The 21,675-nt window shown below is 37.1% G+C and overlaps 1 protein-coding gene across 1 annotated transcript; it reads right to left on the reverse strand.

Annotated features, from left to right (window-relative positions):
- Positions 1 to 1,391: 1,391 nt before the first annotated feature.
- LOC145570837 (uncharacterized) lies at positions 1,392 to 13,416 on the reverse strand. The gene is made up of 7 exons (XM_081629988.1): positions 13,161 to 13,416; positions 12,933 to 13,065; positions 9,272 to 9,375; positions 9,015 to 9,186; positions 8,557 to 8,697; positions 2,329 to 2,420; positions 1,392 to 2,228 (listed from the first exon to the last, which is right to left on the reverse strand). Exons 1-7 carry the CDS (start codon positions 13,247 to 13,249, stop codon positions 1,724 to 1,726), a joined length of 1,236 nt encoding a protein of 411 aa, XP_081486114.1. The 5' UTR covers positions 13,250 to 13,416; the 3' UTR covers positions 1,392 to 1,723.
- Positions 13,417 to 21,675: the final 8,259 nt, after the last annotated feature.

Consider the following 21,675-nt stretch of genomic DNA (forward strand, 5'->3'; position numbering starts at 1 on the left):
TCAATTTCCATCAATTCAAAAATCACACAAACATTTTAAAAAATTACAATCAATTCAAGAAATTGTTCTAAAATTTTACCGAAACACCACCACGAACAGCTTTTCGCCGCGCAATCCCTAACATATTTCTACAACCAAAAAAAAATTCAACGCAATTAATTTTCAAATATTTTCTAATACCTGATTTTGAAAATTCAAAAATCAAAAATTCATACAACAAAAATTCGGATCTAAATTTTTGACTGAAATTCGAACAAAAATTATTTATGACTGAAATGGGACGAATTTCTTAGGGTATATTGCGTCGCTGCCAAAAACCCTAGAAATCCCCCCACGAAATCCCCCAATCGAACTTGAAGACCGAAATTGAATTTTTTGGGGCTTTTAGGGTTCGAATTTGTATGCTTTTGAGTTGATTTTTTGCTCGAAATGGGGGATTTTTGGTCGGAAACAATCAATTTTTCTGGGTTTAAGGCTTCGAATTTCTTAGGGTTTTTGGTCTAAATTTTTGCTCGAAATTGCTCGAATTTGCAGCCGATTATGGGTCTTCGACTTCACTGCAATTTCAGATGTTAAATTTGCTGGGGAAACGCAAGTTTTTGGCCGAATTTGTTGGATTTCAGAGACAAATTTGTGGGTGTTTTGCTGTAGAAATTCGCTGGAATTTAAGAACTCTTGTTTTTTTTTTCTTTTTGTATAGTGAATGTAGGTACCTGATGAAAAACTAAGGTAAAAAACGCAGAAAAACCTAAAGCCAAAAGAGTTATTTGCGTCACTTTATTATAAAAAAGCGACGCAAATAACCTTGTTTATAATGTTGTACAATGTACATATGCGTCGCTCATTAGTAAAAGAGTGACGCAATTTACTTAATCACTTATTTGCGTCGCTTGCTAACTAATGAGTGACGCAAATAAGTTTATTAATTGCGTCGCTTTAATAAATAGGAGCGATGCAAATGATAGAAAGCTGAAATGCACTTGAGTTTTGCGTCGCTTCTTAAATAATATGCGACGCAAATAATTTAAAAGGAAGGTAAAATAAAACATTTGCTTCGCTCCTTAGAATGAGTGACGCAAATATGGCGACGCAAATGTACATTTTTCTACTAGTGGAATTGTGTTCGAAATCCTTGAATCTCATTGAAATTGAAGCTCGTAGTTTCTTCACTCTGTTTTTCTGATTAACAAGTATATTGATGAAAAGTTTGGTTTTATTAGAGCCGTTGAGATCGTTTGATCCTAAGGCTTAGATTTGTTCTCATATATTAGAAATGTTCTCACATAAGAACCTATTCTCACCGGATCCCTCCCCTATATATATATATATATATATATATATATATATATATATATATATGAAACAGATTTAAAAAAAAAAAAAAATAATAATAATAATAAAAAAAAATTATTATTTGAATAACATTGTCTATAAATTTATAATGACAAAATAGCCAAACAAAGTAGGTAACATGTATCCCTATCAGTTTAATTTTCTCCTCAGGAACGACTAGACCATATATACCTTCTAAATATCGTCATAAATAGAACTTTAATCTTCTACAATCACAGTAATCCACATTGATGCATCACAACATAATTAATTTGACCAAATGAATATTGTTTGAAAAGAATCATTTTAGCTATATATTTATATATGTAACAAAACATTAAGATTTATATAATGCCAAACCCTTTCTGGTTACTGCCTCATGTAATGGCTTTTATGTTTTGCGATATTTTAGAGCTTCAAAACGAGCACTGAGAGCATCATAGTCCGGCAACTTGGGATGAATAGAAGGAGTCCCAGGTTTACCATGCATGCCACTGGGAGGCTGTTGTTCCATCTCGATATCTTCATCACAATCCGATTCATCAAATTTAATATCAGTATGTGTACGACGAACATTGTAGCTGTGCCGTCTTACTACGTTAAAATCCATATCATCTGAGTTCATGTCAGTGTTGCTGTGGCAATTATTTGCAGCTCCTCCTAAACTGAAAGATCTGTATTCCCTTCCTTGGGTTCCCAAATTACCCTCTTGGTTCACATGATGTGGTGGTGACTGATTACTTCTAGTGTTGACATCATAAGATGTTTGAGCTAGTTGGGCAGCAGCTTGGGCAGCAGCAACAGCGTCTTTTGCAGAATCAGCAGCTGCTTTTGCTGCTGATGCTGCATCTTGATAGTTTGCACTACCCATCTCATTACCACCACCACTTGATAATCTGAAATACGGCCAGAAAGAGATATTAAGGTTTACGGACCTGATTGTATATAATTCAGCTTAAACAAGCATTGATAATTTGTACTTGGAAGCTCACAGACCTGGTCGTAGGCTTCTGAGCTTCAGCAGATGGAGGTGCTCTTCCAGAACTCAATGGCAGGCTTCCAGCACTAACAAATTTTCGTGGTCCCTCCTAATCAGCGAAAGAACATAAACTTGTAAACAAAACAATTTAGAAAGATGAATTAAGATAGCTGCATATTAACTTCTGGGTAAACCATTCCCTATTTTCCTTTCTTGATCCATGTCGAATGCTTCCTGACAAAGTTCAAATTTGAACAAGGATACGTTTTTCACATAAGGGTGTAAATTAACAGTAACTAAAGGACCCAGAGTGAAATTATATACATTGCTAATTTAAGTTAGCATGTATAGCAGCTATCCAGCAAAGATTGAAAAGACTTTCTTATCAACATTAATTGTTAAAATTTTTTTAATATATTTCAAAATTGTTAAAACAAGTATTGTAATTAAGATATGAGAAATTCCAACCTAAAGGGAAAAAAAAATAAATAAATAACTTGAGGCCCAAAATTCCAATAGCCTTGGGATAGATTGAAGTAGCCAAAATCACAATAGAAAAAAAAAAAAAAAAAAACAAAAGAAAACGGAGCCTAATCAGTGATATTAATATATAAGCCCCTTGTGTTTTTTTTAAAAAATATATCAGCTCAATGTGATAGCAGCTCAAAGCTTAAAAAAATTCTCTAAGGATCTCCGCATGAAAGTTCGGAATTTGACATTAAATTAAGATAATTGGTTTTGAAGGCTGACAGAATATCAGTGATATGGAAGCCAAAAAAGCTTGGCAGCTAGACAAGCTACATAGGCTCAAGAAGCTGAAAAGAAGTTGTCATTTACAAGCCAGGACATTACCTGACCTGGTTTATTGCCTAGGAAAATCCAAGCACAGTGCCAGTAAAAAAATAGATGCCACTGGTCACTTGGGAAGCTCTAAGTTACGAAAAAAAAAACTTGGAAAAGCTAAGATAATTTGCTGTTTAAATAGAAATATGGAGACTTGTAGCGTGGGTATCTTGGAAACCTGAAGTAGCTAGAACACCAAAGCTAGTATGAAACAACAAAGTGATTGCTATTTATGCCATCTTTTGAAGGAACGCTATGTTCTCAAGAGGACAGTTTCATGCACGCTGCATAGTCATAGTCATAGTAATAGTAGTAATATAGTAGTAGTAGTAGTAGTAGTAGTAGTAGTAGTACTAATACTAATACTAATAATACTAATACTAATAATAATAATAATAATAATAATAATAATAATAATAATAATAATAATAATAATAATAATAATAATAATAATAATCCGGCAGGTTCCACGTTAGTTTTTCGGCAGGTTCATCGGCGGCTTCTGCAGCGGTGGTCCGGCATATATAGGGGCAGCAACGGCTCTATTTTCAGGCGGTTTCCACGTTCAATTTGGTGCTGTTTTAGGGCGTAATTCAGGCAGTTTTCTGGCGGTTTTCAGGTGAATTTTCTGGTGTATTTTTGGTGCAGCGCCGGGTTCATTTTTTGGGTTTATGGTGATCGTCATAAAGCGGCTTTCTAATCAGGTCTGTTTTCTGGTTTGATCTGGCAGTTCGTGGGCAGTTTTGGGGTGTTATTGGGTGCAATTTCAGGCGATTTTCAGGCGAAAATTGGATGTGTTTCTGGCGTATTTTCTGGTGTGTTTCAGGCGTGTTTACCTGCTGTTTTCTGGTCAGTTTTCTGGTCGGTTTTTGGGCAGTTTGGCAGCCGTTTTTTTTATCAGTTTCGGGAAGGTTTTTGGGTTGTTTTCTGCGTTTTCTGGTGTGTTTCAAGCGTGTTTACTTGCTGTTTTCTGGTCAGTTTTCTGGTCGGTTTTTGGGCAGTTTGGCAGCCGTTTTTTTTATCAGTTTCGGGAAGGTTTTTGGGTTGTTTTCTGGTGCGTTTCTGGCGGATTTTCTGGTGCATTTCAGGCGAGTTCTACAGTCGGTTCAGTGGTATTTGGGGCGTGTTTCTGCAGTGGTTCAGAGGAGGTTCTTCGTTGGTTTCTATTTTGGGTTTCGGTGATCAATATTTCCAGCGATTTTTCGATATTGGGGGCTGTTTTGGAGCAGTTTTGGGTGCTGCTTTTGCAGCAGTTTCTGGTGCAGTTTCTGGTCCAGTTTCGGCAGCTCTTGGGTGCAGTTTTGGGTGCTGTTTTGCGGCAGTTTCTGGTGCTCTTTTGGGCGTATTTCAGTTTTGGGTGGTGCAAGTCAGCTATGTCGGCTGCCGTTGTGAAGTTTCATTGTCCCTTTGTGGGTCTTAGTGGTTGTCAAGATGGGAGTGGAAATGGCCTTACTCGACGTTCTCTAATCAGACATCTTAGTGATCGTCATTGTTGTATCGGTGCGCGAGATATCACCCGACATTCTCTTGCTTCTAATTTGGCTGTTTATAATGAGGCAGAAGTTACTTTTAGGCGTATGGGGATTTGGTTATGTGGAGTTTGCTATAAAACGCACACGGTACGTATTAAGTGTCGTCATGGTAGGGATGAGGATGTGTCACCCCCTGATGAAGGAGATGGTATTGTTCGTTTTGTGCTTCATAATTTCACCAAGCCGCAATCTCCTTCTTCTCCTGCTCGAGTTGATCGTATGGATGGATTGGTGCGAGATCATAACGGTGGTTTTGATGTCGCTCTCCTTGATTGTTTATTCTCTAAGGGGTTTCGCTCTGTTAAGTCTATCCCTCTCAAGTGTCGTTTGGGGTTTTCTCGGGTTCTGAAAGGTGCTCTTGATAAGGTGATGTCTAAGCCTGATGACATTTCTAATTGGGTCTCTTTGTTGGTGTTACCTCTTTGCATCCTTAAAATCTTTCGCCCGCGGAGTAGTCGTGAGTCTCGGTCTTCGGTAAGACATCGGCATCAAGAAGAGAGTATTTCCCGTGCTATTTGTTCTTGGAGTGTGGCAGGTGATAATTTGCAGCTTGTGAGGGAAATTTTGGCAGAGGATTCTCCTACTTTTTCGACGGTTGATGATGAGGACATTGATTTGGAAGAGCGTAATATTAAGCAGTGTCGTAGGAAGATTTGCGATGGCCATTACACTACTGCAGTTCGGGTTCTTTCTTCTTCAGGCGTTGCACCTTATAATGACGCCACTCTTGGAGATTTACAGTCAAAGCACCCTTCATCTCCAGCCTGATATACCTATTGATCACCTTCATCTCGTTACGACTTCTGCTGTTGTTTTGGATCGGATTAGGAGTTTCCCTCGTGGCACATCATGTGGTAGGGATGGTTTGCGTGCTCAACATCTTATGGATTGCTTGAGTGGTGCAGCTGTGGCAGTCTCAGATGAGTTGGTTGACTCTATTACCGGGGTGGTTAATCTCTTTCTAGCTGGGAGATGTCCTATGGAATTAGGAGAGTACATTGCTAATGCTCCTCTTACGCCACTTGTCAAGCCCGGTGGTGGTATCCGTCCTATTGTTGTGGGTACGGTTTGGCGGCGTCTCGTTTCAAAGGTGGGTGCTGTTATGGTTGGTCAGTCTTTAGGGAGTTACTTTGATGGCCTTCAATTTGGTGTTGGGGTTTCTCAATTCTTCATGCGGTGAATCGGTTGATTGAGGACCGTGGTTCTGATGTTGGTCTATCTATGTTGTTGGTGGATTTTCAAAATGCCTTCAATCTGGTTGATCGTTCGGTCATGTTACGTGAGGTACGTCGTCATTGTCCGGGCATTTCGCGATGAGTAGAATTCTGCTATTCTAATCCAGCCAGGTTATACTATGGGGACCAAACCTTATGGTCGTCTCAAGGGGTGCACCAGGGTGATCCCCTTGGTCCTTTGCTTTTTTCTTTGGTTTTACAACCCCTGGTGTGTAAAATCAGAGAGACTTTTGATGTATGTCTTCAGGCTTGGTATTTAGATGACAACACGATTATTGGTGACACTTTGGTGGTGGGGCAAGTTCTGCAGTTGATTATGGAGGAAGGACCTCGTTCTGGGTTATGTCTTAATGTGGAAAAAACTGAAGTTTTCTGGCCTACAGAAGACCCTCGAAGCAGGCTGGTGGGTGTCTTTCCACCAAATATTGCTCGACCTTTGCGTGATGTTAGGTTGCTTGGAGGTCCCGCTAGTTTCGATTCTGGTTTTAGTGGTGAGCTTGTGATGCAGAGGGTGACCAAGACCATTGCCCTTATGGATAAGGTCGCTATGCTCGATGATCCTCAGTGTGAGTTGTTGTTACTTAGGGCATGTACTGGAGTTTCAAAACTCTACTTTGCATTGCGTACTTGTCCTCCTAGTATTTTTGAGGTGGCTCAGCGCACTTTTGATGGAGCTCTTCGATCTTCCTTGGAGCGTATTGTTACTGCTTCGGGGCCTGGGTTTGGTGATTGGCAGTGGGAGGGTGACCAAGACCATTGCCCTTATGGATAAGGTCGCTATGCTTGATGATCCTCAATGTGAGCTGTTGTTACTTAGGGCATGTACTGGAGTTTCAAAACTCTACTTTGCATTGCGTAATTGTCCTCTTAGTACTTTTGAGGTGGCTCAGCGCACTTTTGATGGAGCTCTTCGATCTTCCTTAAAGCGTATTGTTACTGCTTCGGGGCCTGGGTTTGGTGATTCGCAGTGGCGACTTGCCACCTTACCATTTGCGTTTGGAGGGCTTGGTGTTTATTCTGCAGGTGATGTTCGTCACTATGCTTTTCTTGCTTCTCGGTTACAGTCTGCAACCTTGCAGACACAACTTCTTCGTCTTCGGCATGCTGGCATTGTTGGTCTTGGACGAGCCTTTGAGGATGTGTTGAGTCTGTTTAATGGAACAGTGGAGTCTTGACATTTTGAGTAATTCTAGTGAGGTCGCTGCCCCTAAACTCATGAAGAAATTGGCAGATATATATTTCACAAAGGTTACCGCTTCTGCAGAATCTGCTTATTCTTTAACTCCTCGACAATCAGCATTATGGAAATCACAGCTGCTTGGCTTCGGGCGGTTCCTATTTCAGGGTTGGGTCAAACGATGAACGCCAAGACTTATCGCTGTGTGTTATCCTATCGGTTGGGTGTTCCATTGTTCTCTATCTCGACGTTGTGCTCTGGTTGTTCGAGGGTTTTTACTGGAGATATTTTCGGTGATCACGCGGTGTCTTGTGCTGGTATTGTGGGTATTAAACATCGGCATAATGTTGTTCGGGATACCCTTGTTGATGTTTGCTATCGTTCTGGGATTTCAGCGAGAAAAGAGGTTGACATTGGGTTGGCTGGAGGGAACGACGAGGCCCTCAGACCCGCGGATGTGTTACTTTATTCATGGGATCGTGGTCGCGATGTCTGTGTTGATTTGACAGGGTCTTCTCCTTTGACACAGTTAGGGCTATCTGACTTCATTCCTGAGCGGGTTGTGGCTGATGCAGCTCATCGGAAGCGGGTTAAGTATGAAGCTCGATGTCAGGCGATTGGATATGGTTTCATTCTCTTCTCCTTTTCTTCGCTTGGGGAATTAGAGAAGAGGCTGTTGCGTTACTGAAGCGAATTCAGAGGTTCTCGACGACGCAAGACATTGGGGCTCGTGCTGCAGCTCATATCTTCACTAGGGTAGGATTTGCAATAGCTAGAGGAGTGGGGGCCCAGATTGTATCTCGGCTTCCCACTAGGTTGTATGAAAAATAATAATAACAATAACAATAACAATAACAATAACAATAATAATAACAATAATAATAATAATACAAGTGTAACTTGGAAGGAACAAACCTTAACTGGATTCCGGTAGCTATGACCAAAGAAGCAAATTGAAAAATTCACAGTTGATTTCATCTCACTAGCAAATTGAAAACTACAAGTAGAAGCTAGCTGCTGCTAACACATACAATTAGCACACTGATTTCATCTCACTAGCTAGTAGCAAATCAACTAAGGAAAAGGCTAAAGTAACCTTTCTTGCTGTTTAAGTCAGTAATTATCTAATTGTTAGGTATTACTTCCTTTCATTAGCTGTCTAATTGGATCTCGCTTGAGCTGATGAATGAATCTAAGAAGCAAAAGATATTAACTTTGAATCACTACAAGATGGTTTGTAATTCAGAAGATCAACAGTCTCTGATTCTATGTTTTTGTACCATGAGCTAACTTGGTACATATATTAGCCTTTAGAAAATTCAAAATGTACCCAGTCCATTAATCCAAAAATCAGAGCAGAAAGCATTTTATCATGCACTAATTTGTACCAACGAAGAAATTTAAGTTTGAAAGACAACAGCAGAGAATTAAAAAGTCGAATGACAAAGACAAACATACAATGCGTTCCTCTGGAGGCTTGAGAAGCTCTGTCTCTGTCTCAGTTGTATCCCATTCAACTTGGTACTCCTTCGCTATTTCCTTCATGACCTTGAGCTTTAATTCTCCAGGAGGGTTTAAAGCAGAGAGCTTTTCAATTAGCTGCAAATGAAGGGATCAAACATATATGCATCAAATACTTAAAAGGGCTAAAAAAAATATTAAATTACATCAGTACAAATCAGTACAACATATTTTAAGGATGATCATTCTCAAAGGTAATTATAGAAAATTCACCACCATTATTGAAATAGGAAACTGATGGGCATGATATGCAATTGCAACTGCAACAAAATACTTATGAAACAAAGTCATTGTTATCGAGTAGTCTCATATTAACTAAAGACTTGGGCGTGCAATTTTGTTACTTAACACATTTTATCCAAAGCAACAAAAAGAATTTCAGCAAAATCATATACCAAACGATTTACACCACTGTCAGGACGCAAGTCTGTAGCTGAATCTACAAAATCTTTTCCATATTTTTTCTGAAATATATCCCGTATTGCTAGAAGTTCTGGAATGTCTGAGCATCTTGGTCCTGCAAATATTAAACTAGAGATGGCTTCCTTCAAGTCCGAAGGGCAGTCCCTACAAGTAAAAACAAACAAAATAATTGAGAATGTCTATTTTTTTTAACAATAACACAGGTTCAAATTTGGGAATAAGATCGTACCTCTGCTTTGCAACTATAGAAAGTCTTGTAACTAGCCTTTCACAGAAGAGCTCAAGAATCTCATTTGCAGCCATCATATTTTGCTCCCGGATGACATGTTCAACCTACAGCAGAAGATAAAGACCCTTCAGCTACTCAACAGTTCAAGCTTCAGATAAATCTGCAACTGACTCAGTGCAAACACATACATATAACAAGTTTATGGAGGAAAGTGCAGTTAGGCAAGTATTCCCACAAAAAGTTAAAAACTCTATGTAGTTAAAAATTTATTTAAAGCAATGGCAATGCTTCTACTATTACACTTCCCTAAGTTGAATGCGTCAATAAGCTACTCAATAATTCTCATTTTGCTTCTGAAGAGTAATATTATCACTGTTTTTGCAAATATAAAGAGTATGGCTAAAAGATTGTCGCAATTTTTTATAGCTTCAGATTGGGAAGCTATAAATAAATTGTACTATGAAGCAGTCCAGTACTTTGAGGTAATGGTCAAAGGGCTGTCACTCTGCCTTGTTCAAGACATTGAGGCAATGATCAAATATTGTATCTAATGTGCAGAAAATTACTTTCTCTGTTTCTTTGATACTGCAACATAGAGGGGAATTACCAGCAAGTTTAACGTCACTCCAATACAAGCAATATATTATGTTCTCTAAGATAGTACACTAACAATATCAACGTATAAAATGCAACAATATAGCAATTGAACAACCGTAAACAATCAAGCAAATGACACACAATGTTTATGTGGAAAGCCCCTATAAAAGTAAAAACCACAGCATGATGAGGGATTCTACCCAATTGCTCTTATTTGTTTGTTTTTTTCTTTTTTTTTTATAAAAAAAAAAAAAAGAAAAAAAGAAAAAAAGAAAGAAGAATGTTAGACAGACAAGGTACAACAGCAATTAAGAACTACTCTGCGAAGGTAATAATTAAGATTTGCCACAAGAAACAGGGTGTTATAGGAGCAATATCTCACAATTACTCGCAACAAACAACAATTATAATGGTGAAGATGAAATCCTTGATGTCCCACACAAGTTGTCAACATTTGAGCAACATCGGTCTACGGATGAACTACGATTGGAGGTGATTCGTGATACTGCTCTTTGAGAAACATGAAATGGCTACACTAAAAATCTGTATTTTACTATCTGGTCTCACTGATTTTCTCCCTCTCTTTTCTCCTCAATTAAGACACACCCCTACGACTTTTGGTGTTCCCCTTACATGAAAACTGCACACCAAAAGTCAGAACTTAAGCTGAAATTTACACAACTTGCCCCAAAAATAAGATTAAGGAATATGAGTTTCTTCTTATAGGAATGGACCCATATCCTAACATATCTTCCCCTCCCAAATATATAGAGGTGGTTTCCACTCCGACAATCGAATAACAAGTCTAAAACTTGCCTCTTGGCGGTGCTTTTTGCATCATGTCGGAGTAATTAATCATCGGTATGGATTTACTCAAGCTCAAGAAACTTAGCATCAAGAACATCTTGTATCCAATGATAGCTCACATCAATGTGTTATGGCTTTGCATAAATGGAAAAATACTTTGCAAGATGAATAGCAATTTGACCATCACTATACATCACACATCTCTTTTATGTAAACCTAAGTCGATCACTTACATGCCACTCTTTGAACTCTAATTGAATAATGGATAATGCCACACAAATCTATAACCTCCTGCAAAAGTGATCAAATAACCCAAAGTAGACTTCCTCGACTAGTCTTTCTACATTGCTTGTAGGGATCCCCTAAAGCTTAAGAGGAAAACTTTGAGTTTTTTCAAACTTAAAAGCACCCTTCTATAATATTTTAATTTTTTTGTTGAGTAGTTTAAAAATAGGTTGAAAAAAGAGGAGCCAAGTAATATTACCCAACAAGTTAAAACCAAAATACTCAAAAAGTATAGGCTTATCACTAATACCTTGTAGATATCTCATAATACATTTTGTAGTATTCCAATGCTTTATCCCAACCGCAAACAACTAACTACACACAAGCTATATCTGACCAGTGCAAACCACCAAACTACCCATGACTAAAGAATATGGGATATGCAACGTGCTTTCTCTCTTCCATAGAACTTTGGCTTGAATTCAGCCTATGATGCAAAGCAAAAGGAGAATTCATTGGTTTGCTTACTCCAAACCTTCTAAACATATGCTTTTTGTGAACATATGTTTTGTGTGACAACCACAACCTTGAACCCTTATAATCATGAATCATGATTGATCCGCTTGCCTAAAATGTTCTCCTAAAATGTTTTTTGCTAGCCTGAGTTTCGTCATACGATTAGTGTTATTCATCAAATAAAAATGATGAATTGTTAACATTAATGTTCGAACCCATGACCTCGTGCTCATTATACTTATTTTTAACCACTATTTCAATAACACATCTTATGTTCAAAACACTTAACCATATTCATAAACTTGAACATTAATGTTTAATTTTATACATAAATATTCAACAACAAGCTATAATAACAAAAAATAATCTAATTTCTTTTATTTGCTCTTACATAAAATAAAACTATAGCTACTTTTCATACATGTATCCCTAAATATGTATTGATGTTCAATAGTGATTGGAAAAATATATTTCAAATAATACGAGTACTACACTATATGTAACTAATTAATTTCATCACATAATTTTAATATGTATAGAAGCTCATTTTTAATATATACTACCTCCGTTACATATTATGTGCAACGATTAGACATTTTTCCTCTCTACTTTATGTCAAATCGTTGCAAATAATATGTAACGGAGGTAGTATTATATAATGACCTAGCCTGGGCCAAAAACTAGCTTAACCCTTTTTAGCATGTTACCAACATTTGTAGGAAAATGATAAAATCTTTGCCATATTATTTCTTAAAGGAGCAAAGCGATCACAAAAGGTCTACTTATAGCCTTTGTCCTCCCCCCCCCCCCCCCCCCAACAGACACCCACCGCTTAAGGCAATATAAGATCATCTTGAATCTGCACACTTTTCCTTTGCATTGTATTTGAATCCCTCCGGTTGTTCAAATTGCTTAATATCCATTAGGCTATAAGTCCCTTCTTATGTGGAGAGGCCCATTTTTGTTATATTAATTTAGGGCACCTTGTGTAATTTTCAACCCAATATCTAAAACTTCTTTGAGAAGCTTCTTTATTGACTTTTGGTGTGCTTTTGTTATGTTTTGGGGAGCACTACAATGAGAAAATTTAAGGATGAAATGAGCTAGGAAAGAGAGAAAAATACAAAAGGATGAAAGTAAAGCCATATTATCAATGTCTAAAGTTATTAATTGATAAAAATTACAATAACTTAACGAGTAAAATATACATTGAGACGAATCAAACATACCCTTGATGTATAAATACTACTCCGTAGTCTATATTTATAAATCACGGAACAAAGTCGGAGTAAATCATGAAAATAGTATTAAGGTGAAAATGTGTCCAACAACAAGCAACAGGGGAAGTACAAAGCTAATCAAGGCTCAAAGCTCTAATTTCAAACAAACCAATTCCATATATAGAAAATTTCTAATTAACACTAATAATCAAGAACAAAACTCATCAAATTCGTAACCCCAAAATAAACCCACCAAAACCCTTAAAAATAGAAATTCAAAAATGGTGAAAATTTACCCGAATTCGAGCAGTAGCATCCTGACCCGATTGAAGAAGCAACGCAACATCCCGTCTCATTTGGCGAACCACCGTCTCTCTCTTATTCCGCAACAGCTTAATTCGAGCCGTCGTCATCCGAGCCCATGTCTTACTAGAATCACCCAAAAAACCAACAATTCAGAAATCAAATTCAATTCAATCAAATCATAATAAAACAGAGAAAAACAAAATAAAAGGGGTAAATACCATTTGGAAGAATTGAAGTCTCGTCGAAAATAAGCCCCCAATTTAGCGAGTTTCTTGCAATGGGTTCTCACTGCATAAGCAACAGACATTATTTTCTCTCTCCTACTCGTACTCACTCACTGAGTCACTGACTCGGTTTCGCAGTGAACGGAGAGAAGATGAGTAGAGTAAAGAAGAGAGAGAAAAATGGGAGAAGTTGAAGTGGTTCAGTCAATTGATTGAGTTTTTTAACGGTTAGTTTTGGGGAGAATTCAAGTTAATCTCTGAGATTGACGTGAAAATGGAAATGGAAATAGATTACCTTAAAGCTGGAGTGCAATGGGGAGAGGCGTTGAGAGTGTGATCTTAGAAAAAAGAGCCGTTATGTTGTGATGGGGAAATGTGGGTAAAGGGGACTTTTTTTTGCCGACTCAATCGGGTAATGGGATCCTATGTGGCTTTTTTCCTTCTAGTACAAGGTTTCCTACTTTCCTATGCTATTTTTTATTTTTATTTTTAAGAAAAATTAAGGCCAAATTACCAAATTGGTATAAAAAAAGAGCAGTATTTACCACATTGGTATATTAAAAAGTTTTAACCACTTTAAGGTATTTAAAAAAAAAATTGACAATTGGGCCTATTTTTGTATTTGGTTTACATTATATGCAGTGCGTGAGTTACATTTGGTTATATGCATTTGAGATATAATATTTATTAACCTAATTACCGGTAATTACATTTTCATCTCTTTGTCTTCAAGACTCCAAAGTCCCAACTACCTTTTGTTGGCCAAATTCATGTTAATCTCTTTGATTGCTATAAAACGTTAATCTAGGGGCTCTATAGGTATTTCAACCTGTTTAATAGAGGACAAAATTGTATCTTCCCTCTCGTGACATGTACCAGTTGCCACGTATCAGGTGACTACTCAACAGACCTCAGTCCACCTCACTAACGACCTAAAACCTTGATGTAACGCCATCTCTTGGCAATAAATTAACTCTAGATCAACATCTCAACCTCCAAACATATTTGTCCCTCTCCTTCGACATTCTCATTTCTCAATAGTCACCTGATAATGAGGCAAATTGATTTGGGACAAAGGAGGCGTGCGATGAGTGACGACACCTGTTGAAGTTTAAGATTTTGATGATGATAGACTTAAACTCAAGCAAACTTAACTAAATGTTTCTTCTAGTGTTTCACTAAGCAATAGGTGAAGTAGACCTTGGTGGTGGAAGAGTAGCCTTATCTAAGAAGAACACGAAGAAGAAGTTTTTAAAGAAGGTTGATCAAGATAAAAGAAGAGTTCCCTAACAGGAACTTAGTTCTCTAACAAGAACTATTTAAGTTCCTTAACAGGAACGTTCCCTAACAAAAACTTGAAGACAGTAGGAACTTGTCCTGGTATGCGTGAAGCCCAAGTAATCCTCAAGTGCAGAATAAATCGGTGCAGCAACTCTTTTAGATTTTATTTTCTAGATTGGTTGTTAAATATGTTAAGTAGGGTTTGCACGAAACCTTTTAGAAGCGTGACAAGTTGCTTGGTAAATCTAATTAAAACGGAAAAGATAAAAGATAGATTTTAAGTAAAGATTTTCTAACTTGATTTTATTTCTTAAAATATGTTTTATAAAAAGATATTATTCTTTTTATTAAAACTTTCTTTATCTTATTTTTCCGAAAAGATTTTATTCCAAATGATTTACATAAAACCGTGTTTTGGGATTAAGTTAAATTAACTTATTTATCTTTTGAAAAACCCTACTTGCTATGCAAGTAAATCTTGTATAAATAGTAGAGATCTCATTTCATAAGTTTTTTGTGAGTTTATGCGTGAAGAAATCTCAGAGCTTAATTCGTATAAGTTTGCCAAGCTTATTATCTTGTCACATTAGTTTCGGGTTTCGTGCATTGCTTGCGTAACATATTCTAGGTGCTTTATATTGTATATTGGTTGGGTTCTTGGGTTAGTGTGTAATTCTATTTTTCATATAGAGAGATAGCTTATAGGTGAGGCTGTAAGTGTACTTTGGGAGTACGAGTGAATCTAAGTTTGGGACTGAGATTGGGTAGGATAGGGTCCTACTTGGGAGCAAGTTCATCGTGGAACTTGTGAATAAAGGTCTGTGTGTAATAGGTTGTAATTTGGTATTGCCCTATTATAGTGGAGTAACTTGGTTTAAAAATCCCTTAGGAAGGGTCGAGGTTTTACTTCCAGTTGGGCCCTAAAAGGTTTCCTTGTAAAATATGTGTGCTTGTGCAAGTTCCTTTACAGTTTAATTAATTTCCGCAAAAAGTATTAATAGGAACTCACCTACAATTCACCCCCCTCTTGTAGTATTTGTCTTAACTAACAATTGGTATCAGAGCGAGGTTCTCACGTGTAAGCAGATAACTTTGCTGAGTAAGTTCCTGAGGAGAGATGAATTACAAGGAGAAACTTGAAGAAGGGTATTCCACCCAACGTCCACCTACGTTTAATAGTATGTTTTATACCTACTGGAAAAATAGGATGGAGATCAGATCTCCATTAAGGCTGAAAATTACTGGTGATTTCGAGGTAACCGCAACCAATGACAAAAACGAGGTAGTTCCTAAACTTATTTCTGATTATGATAAAGAAGACTATAAGAAACTTGAGTTAAATGCTCTAGCCATTAAATATTTGCATTGTGGTCTTGGACCCCATGAACATAATCGTATTATGGGGTGCAAGACAGCCTGTAATACCTGAGATTTTAAAACCTGATTTATTTAACTCTTATATTTATTTTATTAGTTTAATTTAGGTTTTGTCTCTATTTTAACAAGAACGAATGTTTTAGTTTTGAATTTTATTTTAATATTATATTTTTTCAGAAGCTAATTTTACGAACGAAAGTAATTTATTTTAAAGTGTATTTCAATTTAAGTAATATTTTTCATGTTCCGTTAAGTACTCACAGATTTGTATTTAAATTTGTATTTTACCCAAGAAAATAAAATGACCAAAATACCCTTATTCATACAAAAGGACAAAAACTCACCTCTTCAATCTCCACGATTAAGTCATGAGGATCAATTACTTGTTGCCTAGTGTCTAGCCAAACCAATCAAGGATAATTGATTAGAGTTTTGCTACCTTAGCTCGAGCCTATCCTACTCCTTCAAGGTTAAGGAATGAAAGGAACAAGAACACAAATTTCACCTCTTCAATTACCACCTTCACGGTTAAGAAATGACTTGGGATAAGACCAAGTTTTGTTTCATCCAATACCTATAAAAACCAAATTATAGTTATCAAGTGACTTAGCTAATCCTATCTTCCTCCTTTTCCTTAGCAATAAACATACTACTTTCCAACCGTTAAAGAGACACCACAATCACCGCCACCCCTCTTCTCCTACTACCGCCTAACCTCCATCATCTTCGGCCAACCACCGCTGCACTGCCGGTGTGCGCTGCCTCCTTTGCACCACCCAAAGCCAACCATTTTTTTCCTCCGTTTTGGGTGTTGCGTGCTATGTTCTTGCCAAGACAAAGATTGGTGATGATACCAATAATCTCTTGAACCTAATTATTTATACACCCAAAGTAAGATAACTTCTTTGTCTTCATATGTAGTTTTTAATTTGGGAATAAAATCTAGTTGTTTTCTAAATAGTCAAGTATCAGGTATGACTACTTACGTATTACTAGCTAGCTATTTCTAAAAATGAGTTTTATATTATTTTCATACTAAAATAATTAAGGAGTTTATAGTTTTAATCGTTCTTCCTACTAATGCAATAATTTATATTTTTTAAGAGGAATCGGACCTAGGAGCTCAGTGAGAACGATAGAATAAAGGCTAACAGGAAGGTTATCAGACTGTAAACGAGGTAACGGCTATTGCTAGTACCTGCAATTCCCTTCGAAATGCGTTTATTAAAGTATGATGTTACAATTGAACTGAAAATGATTTATGTCTTTGATATATTTTATGATTTGCGGGATTATAACTATGATTTGTCTGAAATCTTTCCTTGAAATTTATGATTTTCTGATAAATCACAAGGATACTGTAATGATGAGTTTTATGGTACACTGTATATATTTTATAAAGATGTTATACTATTTTATATAAGTATTCTGAATAATTGGAATTTCTTGATTTCTATTAATTTATAAGAAAATGTAAATATAATATGATATGATTCAGCAATAGCTCCCCTGAGGGCACTGGCCCATTCCTGTTATGGAGCACTGGCCCCCTATAAGGAGCACTAGCTCCCCCTGATATGTATGGAGCACTAACTCCCCCTGTTAGTAGGAGACGTCCTACCCCTATTAAATAAATAATGATTATACTGATTTTATCATAAAAAGGTTATGAACGAAGGTTTATTGAAATGATGTTTTATTACCTTTTTTAATATATTCTACTCTCCCTGTTTTATTAACTAAAATGACTTGAAATGATGTTACGCTGCTAGAGTAGTACGTTACTGAGTCTTCGACTCACCGTTTTATGTTTTTCTGTTTTAGGTACAATTGGAACAAAGGGATCACGTAGTGGCGAGGATTTTAATTACCTTAAGAAGCTCACTGGATATTTATGGTTTTAAGAAAATGATTTATTAATTTAATTAGCATGTAAGACTTTAGTAAATTTATATTAAAATAAGAAATTCTATTATTGAAGTAGGATTAATATAATGTCTGTACTGAATAGATTTCTATACTTTATGAATTATAAGGTTGTTAGGTATGAATGTTGCCTTGTAACTCTCGTGAGGGAGTTACGGCAGTGACGTCTCGACCGAATTAGCTTAATTCCGCTGCTAAGATCTCCTTAATAACAGAGTTAGAGATCGGGGCGTTACACAACCAAACAGATCTGGGATTTACTAGAGGTAACTCATGAAGGAACTAATGAGGTAAAACATTCTAAAATTGATTTATTGATGTCTAGGTATGAGAGGTTTGAAATGCAGTTTAAGGAAACCATAGAAGAAATGTTTACGAGATTTAATGATATAAGTAATGAGTTGGGCTCTCTTGGCAGGCACATTCCTATAGATGAACAGGCAAGGAAGATCTTGAGAAGCCTACCCCAAGATGAACGCTGGAGATCCAAGGTTATTGCAATGCAGGAAGCTAAGGACTTTACAAAGTTCAATATGGAAAAGCTACCAAGATCCCTGATGACTCATGAACTTCACCTGAGTTCCAACACTGAGAGTTCCAAAAACAAAAGCCTAGCTCTCAAGGCACAGGATTCGGATGACTCAAAAGTTGATGAGGATGAGATGGCAATGCTAGTCAGGAGGTTCAAGAAAATGATGTATAACAGGAAGTTTGAAAGGAACAAGAAGATTGCAAGTTCCAGAGACACTACCTGTTTTAGATGTGGCTCAAAAGATCATTTCATTAAGGATTGTCCATTCAAGGAAGGTGAAAAGGGAAAGACTAAAGGAAAGGAGCAATCCAAGGATTTCAGAGTCTATAAGCCATACTTTACTAAGAATAATGCAAAGAAGGCGATGCTAGCTGCTTGGGGAGACTCAAACTCAGAAGAAGATCGAAGAAGACCAACCCCATGAAGAAACTGCTCATCTATGCCTAATGGCAAAGACAGATGAAAAGGCCAAACTGAAGTAACTCGAGGCTGAGGTATGGTTTTCTCAACAAGAATTAAGACATTTTTCTAAAGAGAATCTAATATGTGCTGTTTTAATTAGACATTTAAGAAGAATTGAAAGAACTACATAGAGAAAAACAACAAAGTGATAATGCTTTGTTAACTTACAAGGAAAACAATGAATGGGTAGACAATATGAAATTTGATATTCAATACAGGTTCTTTAGTCTCTTTAATGACAATGTTCTCCTAAAAGAAACTTTAGAACAACTGAAACATGATAACATACTTTTGAATGTTGAATTATCTTTGTTAAAACTTAGTGTTGACACTCCTAACTCTGAAGTTCCTCCATTCATGCATTATCCGAGTTTTGAAAATTTAAAATCTAATTTGGATGATCTAAAAATGGATAAGGGAATACTTGAGGGGGAACTCGAGAGAGGTATGAAAGGTAAGCAATCCATAGAATACAAAGTTCCAGATTGGATTGCTAAATCACAAACTAAAAGAACAGAAGGACTAGGTTTTAAAAAGAAGTTCCTAAAGGAAAAGAAGTATGTAGATCTGCCAAGTAGTATTGTTTGCTATTTCTGTGGAATTACGGGACACAAGTAGGTTAAGTGTCCTAAGAAAGAGAGAAGCACTGAGAAGAATAAGAAACATGTAGAACAAATTTGGGTTGTGAAAGATAACCCCATTCTTGTTACATAGGAACCCAGGTCTAGGAGACCTGGGTTCCTGACACTAACGTTTGATTTTTAATGCAGGTTTCAGTGAGGGGGAACAACACTTGGTACCTCGAAAGTGGTTGTTCTAAGCACATGACTGGAGACAAATCTAGATTTCTCTCACTGGATGCCTATTATGGTGGGACTGTGACCTTTGGTGATAATATGAAAGGAGATATCGTTGCTATTGGCAAAGTAGGAAGGTCAAGTTCCCATGCAATTGATGTATTTTTAGTCGAGGGTTTGAAACACAACTTGTTAAGTATTTCTCAATTCTGTGATAAAGGTAACTCTGTAAGCTTTACTTTTAATTAGTGTAAAATCATTCACAATGACACTGGGAACATAATTATAGAAGGAACTCGTAAAGGGAACACATATGTTGTGAATCTCAACGAGGTTCCTAACAGCAGCTTGACATGTCTTAGTGTTATTGAGGATGATCCTCTATTATGGCATAAAAGGTTTGGTCATGCTAGTTTTACTCTGCTTGATAAACTAAGATCAAAGGAATTGGTGAAAGGACTTCCTTTCATCAAGTTCCTATATGACAAAGTATGTGATGCTTGTGTTAGAGGAAAACAGACCCGAAGACCTTTGGAACTCATTCATATGGATCTCTGTGGTCCAATGAGAATCCAAAGCATAAGTGGTAAGAGATATGTTATGGTTATTTTTGATGATTATTGAAGGTTTACTTAGGTGTTCTTTCTTGTTAGTAAAGATGAAACGTTTGACGAGTCTGTTGCTTTTGTTAAGAAAGAACATAGAAGAATAGTAAATCCATTGGTACATCTTATATTAGACCATGGAACAGAATTTTAAAATTCCAAGTTCGATGATTTCTGAACAGAACATGGAATGGATCATAACTTCTCGGCACCAAGAACTCCACAACAAAATGGTGTTGTGGAACGCAAGAACAAAAGCCTTGAAGACATGGCTAAAACAATGCTGATTTCAAGCAGACTGCCTAGGAACTTTTGGGCAGAAGCCGTGAACACTAGGGGTGTTCAAATCCGGGTACCCAAAAACCCGGGTACCCGGATCTTCGGGTAATTCAAAATGAGGCCCATGTCCCGACCCGAGAAAATCGGGTACCCGGGTTTTGGGTACCCAATTTTCTCGGGTCGGGTCATAGGGTACCCAAATTTTTATGTTAATAATGAAGTTGGTGCCAAAAGATGAAAAGTGAAACAATCTGAATCTACTACCCAGAAACCAAAATAAGTTGAGGACAACCAAGTTAATGTTAACCATAATTAAATCATATTCACTTTAAAACTTAGTAAGTTGAGTACAAATAAGATAATGTTAACCACTTGTTTCAAAAAAAAAAAAAAGATAATGTTAACCAAAATAAAATCTAAAGTATCACATGGTGACAAACAATAATCAATATACAAGATTTAAATATATAAACAAAAACAAAGAACATTGGTATTTGCCCATTTGGTACTGTTGCAACATAGAAGTGGTGGATTAGAGATTTAGAGGTGGAGTAGTACGTAGCCTTAGAAGCAACAAAGGAGGATATGTGTGTGGGTGAAGTCGCGGAGCAGCAAACAACAACGAGTCAGCAACCAATGAGCTAGTGAAGGAGGTGGGCAAACTAGTAGCGTCCAACGACGACGGTGGGAGAAGCATCAACGAATTATCAACGAAGGTAGGCAAGTAGCAGCGGCAACGGTGGAGGAGTGGTTTGATACTTTGATTGCAGATCTAGGGTGAGGGAATGAGAAATTCAATTAAGGAGAGAGAAAGAGAAATGGAGGCAGCTGAAATTGGTTTGAAACGCTAAGCCAAGAGACAAATATAGTGGGCTGGCCCATTTCTAAAAAAATCCAATAATAAATTCTAAAAAAAATAGCTATGCGGGTTTTCGGGTACCCGTCAAACACAAACAGTCGGCCCATGTCCCGTCCCACTAACTGGTCTTTTTTTCGGGTCGGGTACCCGACCCTGTAATTTCATATAATTTCATTTTATTACCCGGTTTTTTTAGTTGGGACAACGGGTCATCCGGTCGGGTATTTCGGGTCGGGTTTTTTCTCTTAACACCCCTAGTGAACACAACATGTTATATCCTCAACAGCGTATCTGTTAGAGCCATCACCAACAAAACTCCCTATGAACTCATTAAAGGGAGAAAACCTAACATTTCTTACTTTAGATATTTTGGTTGCAAATGTTTTGTTCA

Source organism: Chenopodium album, chromosome 1 (genome assembly GCF_948465745.1).
Source record: "Chenopodium album chromosome 1, dcCheAlbu1.1, whole genome shotgun sequence".
Lineage (NCBI taxonomy): Eukaryota > Viridiplantae > Streptophyta > Magnoliopsida > Caryophyllales > Amaranthaceae > Chenopodium > Chenopodium album.